Genomic DNA, 3,764 nt, shown 5'->3' with positions numbered 1-3,764 from the left:
TACAATTTTTCGTTTTCCTTTCTCGTCACACTTTTTTGCCGAATGACCCTTCCGTATAGACGTATTTACGTCAAAAAAAATACAGTAAGACATAATTTGTAATGTTGTCTGACGTGTCTGTACCAACGGCGTATTGTGTAGATTAATTACAACGGAAGTCACAGTTCACACCGCCCTCATTAGAGTGCGTATACGTGAAATGATATGTATTTTAAAATTAAATAGACAATATAACACCTCTACATTGTTCAGTTACGAAATTTATTTAACTTGCTACAAATAATTAAATGAAATCTTTAATTAATAATACTTAATTGACACGTAATATTATTTTCGGAAATTATGTGAAATCTTCCTTGATAAATGGATGTGTAAGCGAGAAATATACTTCACACATATTGTATAATTATTGTTAAAAATAATTTTTAAGACATATCAGTGTTTATTAGATACTAGGTTCTGTTATAAAGAAACGATTTAATTTTAAATCACTTGATATATTACATATAATTTTAGATATTTTTATCATACGCAAATATTAATGGATTTTTATACGTCACGTAATCCTTTACATACTTCGGAGCCAGTGAAATATTAATTCTCCTACGAAGCAAGAGGACGATATGAAATGACCCAACATGAGCAAATAGAAGGCTCCCTGAAGATGCGTCAGGAGGAAAACAGAATAATCGTCCTGCAGAGTATGTCTCTTAATAGATCCTGCTTTAATTCTTGACGTAATCAGAATTTCCTTCCACCAGTAATTTATTAGTCCAGCTTCGTTTGCAACTGCAATCATCCTGTTTAAAATCTTTCGATATTTGCTGTGTTTCGGAAGATAGAAAGTTTTGTAAGCGGTAAAGGCTGGGGCTTTTATTGTGCAGAGAAGGCCCTTCCCTGAACGATCAAGAAATTTATATGTGTTCATATAGTGAACACTGTCGCTAGATAAAAGTGTCGCAAAATCACATTTCTCTGCAACTCTTTGCAAGCACGAAACAATATTGGAACAAGCTTCCCGCTGTTTCAATATTTCTGACAAAATTAAGTTAGTGTCATCCATTAGAAATGCATCCATATCTGGATGAAATCCGTAATAAATACCAGAATCGAGCAAACTTTTCACACTGTCAATTTGTTTTTGTTGTCCAGGGTTTACTAGGTAGGTGGTGACAAATGTTTGGAAAACCGTATTTACTGCAAGACTGCAGCTGACCCAAAGGATAAAGAATAACCTGAGAGGTATGGAGACTGGCATCTTCACAACAGACGTTCCTAGCAAAACGGCCCAGGCGCTAGTCAAACAACCGCACATATTCTTGTAAAGTTCTACCTCGTGGCTGGTGTTGGCTGAGAACACTGACAAACATAGCATTACTGCAGCAGCTAGAATCACGACGACGAAGACAAGTATCCACATGCCTGTCGAGAAGACCCTGGTGATGCTGCTCCAAGGAGGGTAAGGTTTCGCACAGGGAACGACCCAAACAAAATTTGCAGTTCCATAAGGTGTTGTGAAGTCCAGGTCTCCGAACTTCGTTATAACAAGCATGGTACTACTGAAGGCTATGTCAGCTCTGTTGTTATATACTTCTCCAAATATCCCAGTCCAGGAACCATTCTGAATTTTCCGGCCCCATAATTCAGGAGTCGGAGGCGTAAAAACTGCAGATGCGTTCATTGTTTGTGTTATATGCAGGAAAATTCTAACATCCAAGCCCCTATTATACGTCGTCCCATTTTTATGTTGATCGGATATTACATGAGGCTCCAGAGCTATGGTAGCTGCCGTTATAGGGCATCCCATTAAATCGCGAGGAATTTTTTCTTGGTACAGGGAAGCATTTTTACTAAAGTATCCCCCGTTTTTATTGATCCATTTGTCCAAGAGAATGACATTCACAAAGTTGCCACAGTTACCTGATGGTGGTTGATAAGGAAACCATGTATACACGTCGAATTCTTCCTCTCCGTCTTTTGATGGAACCAGGATTATGACATTCAGAATTTTCCACCTTATCATTTCTTCCACAATTGCCTGCATCTGCCGACGATTGTCCACAATGGGATCGTCCCATACGACCAGAAAACGTGTGTTAGGATTCCAGGCGTCGCCATATGATTTTAACTGCCGTAGCTGTGTGCCGATGCCGACAGACGTCCACAAAATGTAGCTCCCGTGTTTGTCGTGATTATAACATGGAACTTTAACACATCCAGTGTGGAACACAACGATGGGCCGCTGGACGGAATGATGCAGCCTTTTTAACAACAGACCTGTGGTATCTGTGTGTCTTGAGCTCAGTTTGTGCAGCAGTTCACTGTTCGGGAGCCGGGAAGGTACGGATAAAACCACAGAACTCCGCGGTGGAAAGAAGCGATTGCTGATGGTTTCAATGCAGTCTATGAGGTGTGGAAGGTGGTAGCAAGACTCTGCCCTCATTTCCAAGGTATACAAATATATGAGGACAAAGTTAAGAGTTTTGTAGCTGCGCATACTCCTCAGGATATATACAGATGATCTTAATTTGTGTACTGATTGTTAATTTTGCAAAGTACTTGTAATTAACACAATTCTCGGCATCTGTTTAGGAGAACATGTAATCACTTTTCCTAAAATTATTTTACAGTTTTGATTCTTAAAATTTCTTGGTTTTATTTAGTAAATAATATTCATTCTTTCATCAGAACCTGGACATGTCTGTAGTGTTGCTCTAAAGGTGGCTTTGCTGCATTTCCAATTCTTTCTCAATTAGCACTTCGTTGTGTAGTTACTTAATGTTCTCAAATCACTCTTACCTGATGCGTTAGTTGACAACACGTTAACTCATTTTCCTGAAATGAATACTTTTTTACACTGCATTCACCACGTATATGCGATTTTTAATATAACCGTTCATATTACTTTTAGTTTGTTTCAACTTTGTATTTGAAATGAAATCTGAATATTTTGATAAGCTCCAAGATTTGTAACAGTATTCATGAACATGTGAAGTACAACTAGCATTTCATTTATTTTGAGAAACGTATAATGTATAGCATCTGCGTTGAGTATAAGCTACCTCAGTAGTCAGAATCATAATGGCACCCAATTGTACAATGGAAACAAACTAAGTTGAAGCATGACATGCAATTATCCCATTCGTTTATCCTTGGAAAACTGTTATTGATTGAGTAGCACTACTAAGGCTGCTATCTACACACAGAAACACGCACACACACAAACAGAAAATACCATTGTTAGGCCGGTGAGAAAATCGAATGACTTGCAGATAATCTGATAACATAAATTGAGTCCGTACTTGGGGTAATTTTCGCGTTACAAAAATGAAGTCAGTTGTCAGTTATTCATCCATCAACGCTTATAACACCTCTGTCTTAAATTAAAATATTTTACTCGTAGGAAGCCCCGTTGGAATTCGACACCTAATGTTTTCTTTCATACCTTCATCCCAGAAAAACCTTCCTTTCTCTTTTAACCCTTCCGCGCCTTTTAACTCTTCCTTTCTTTATACTGTATTCCTGCCATTTTCCTTGCAACATACTACTTTAAGGGAAATCAATAAAAATCAGCCTTTGTATGTACTTCATTGTTCCATAGATAGCAAGAAGATTATTTTTGAGTATCCGATAGTTTATGAGATTTAAGGTTCTCACGGCTGTTCGGATGTCGTTGTTGGTAATCTGAGTTTCAACGTCTTCCATACTTGTGGGTATATTCCAAAATTTCAGAGGAAAATACTGCCTTCCTCTTCAGGCTTAAA

General features: G+C 37.9%; 1 protein-coding gene across 1 annotated transcript; it reads right to left on the bottom strand.

The window, feature by feature from the left end:
- Positions 1-476: 476 nt before the first annotated feature.
- On the bottom strand, positions 477-2,856 carry LOC110831887 (ionotropic receptor 84a). Its single transcript, XM_022068359.2, has one exon. It carries the CDS (start codon positions 2,495-2,497, stop codon positions 569-571), a length of 1,929 nt encoding a protein of 642 aa, XP_021924051.2. The 5' UTR covers positions 2,498-2,856; the 3' UTR covers positions 477-568.
- Between the last annotated feature and the right edge of the window lie 908 nt (positions 2,857-3,764).

Source organism: Zootermopsis nevadensis, unplaced genomic scaffold (genome assembly GCF_977971745.1).
Source record: "Zootermopsis nevadensis isolate Lab colony 2312 unplaced genomic scaffold, Znev_1.0 Znev_ptg000001l, whole genome shotgun sequence".
Lineage (NCBI taxonomy): Eukaryota > Metazoa > Arthropoda > Insecta > Blattodea > Termopsidae > Zootermopsis > Zootermopsis nevadensis.
Note: the sequence above shows the minus strand (reverse complement) of the source record. Positions and strands in the feature narration are given on the sequence as shown.

What these genes read in the sequence shown, in the direction of transcription:
- LOC110831887 (XM_022068359.2), bottom strand. Translation starts at nt 2,497, where the DNA reads ATGCGCAGCTACAAAACTCTTAACTTTGTCCTCATATATTTGTATACC.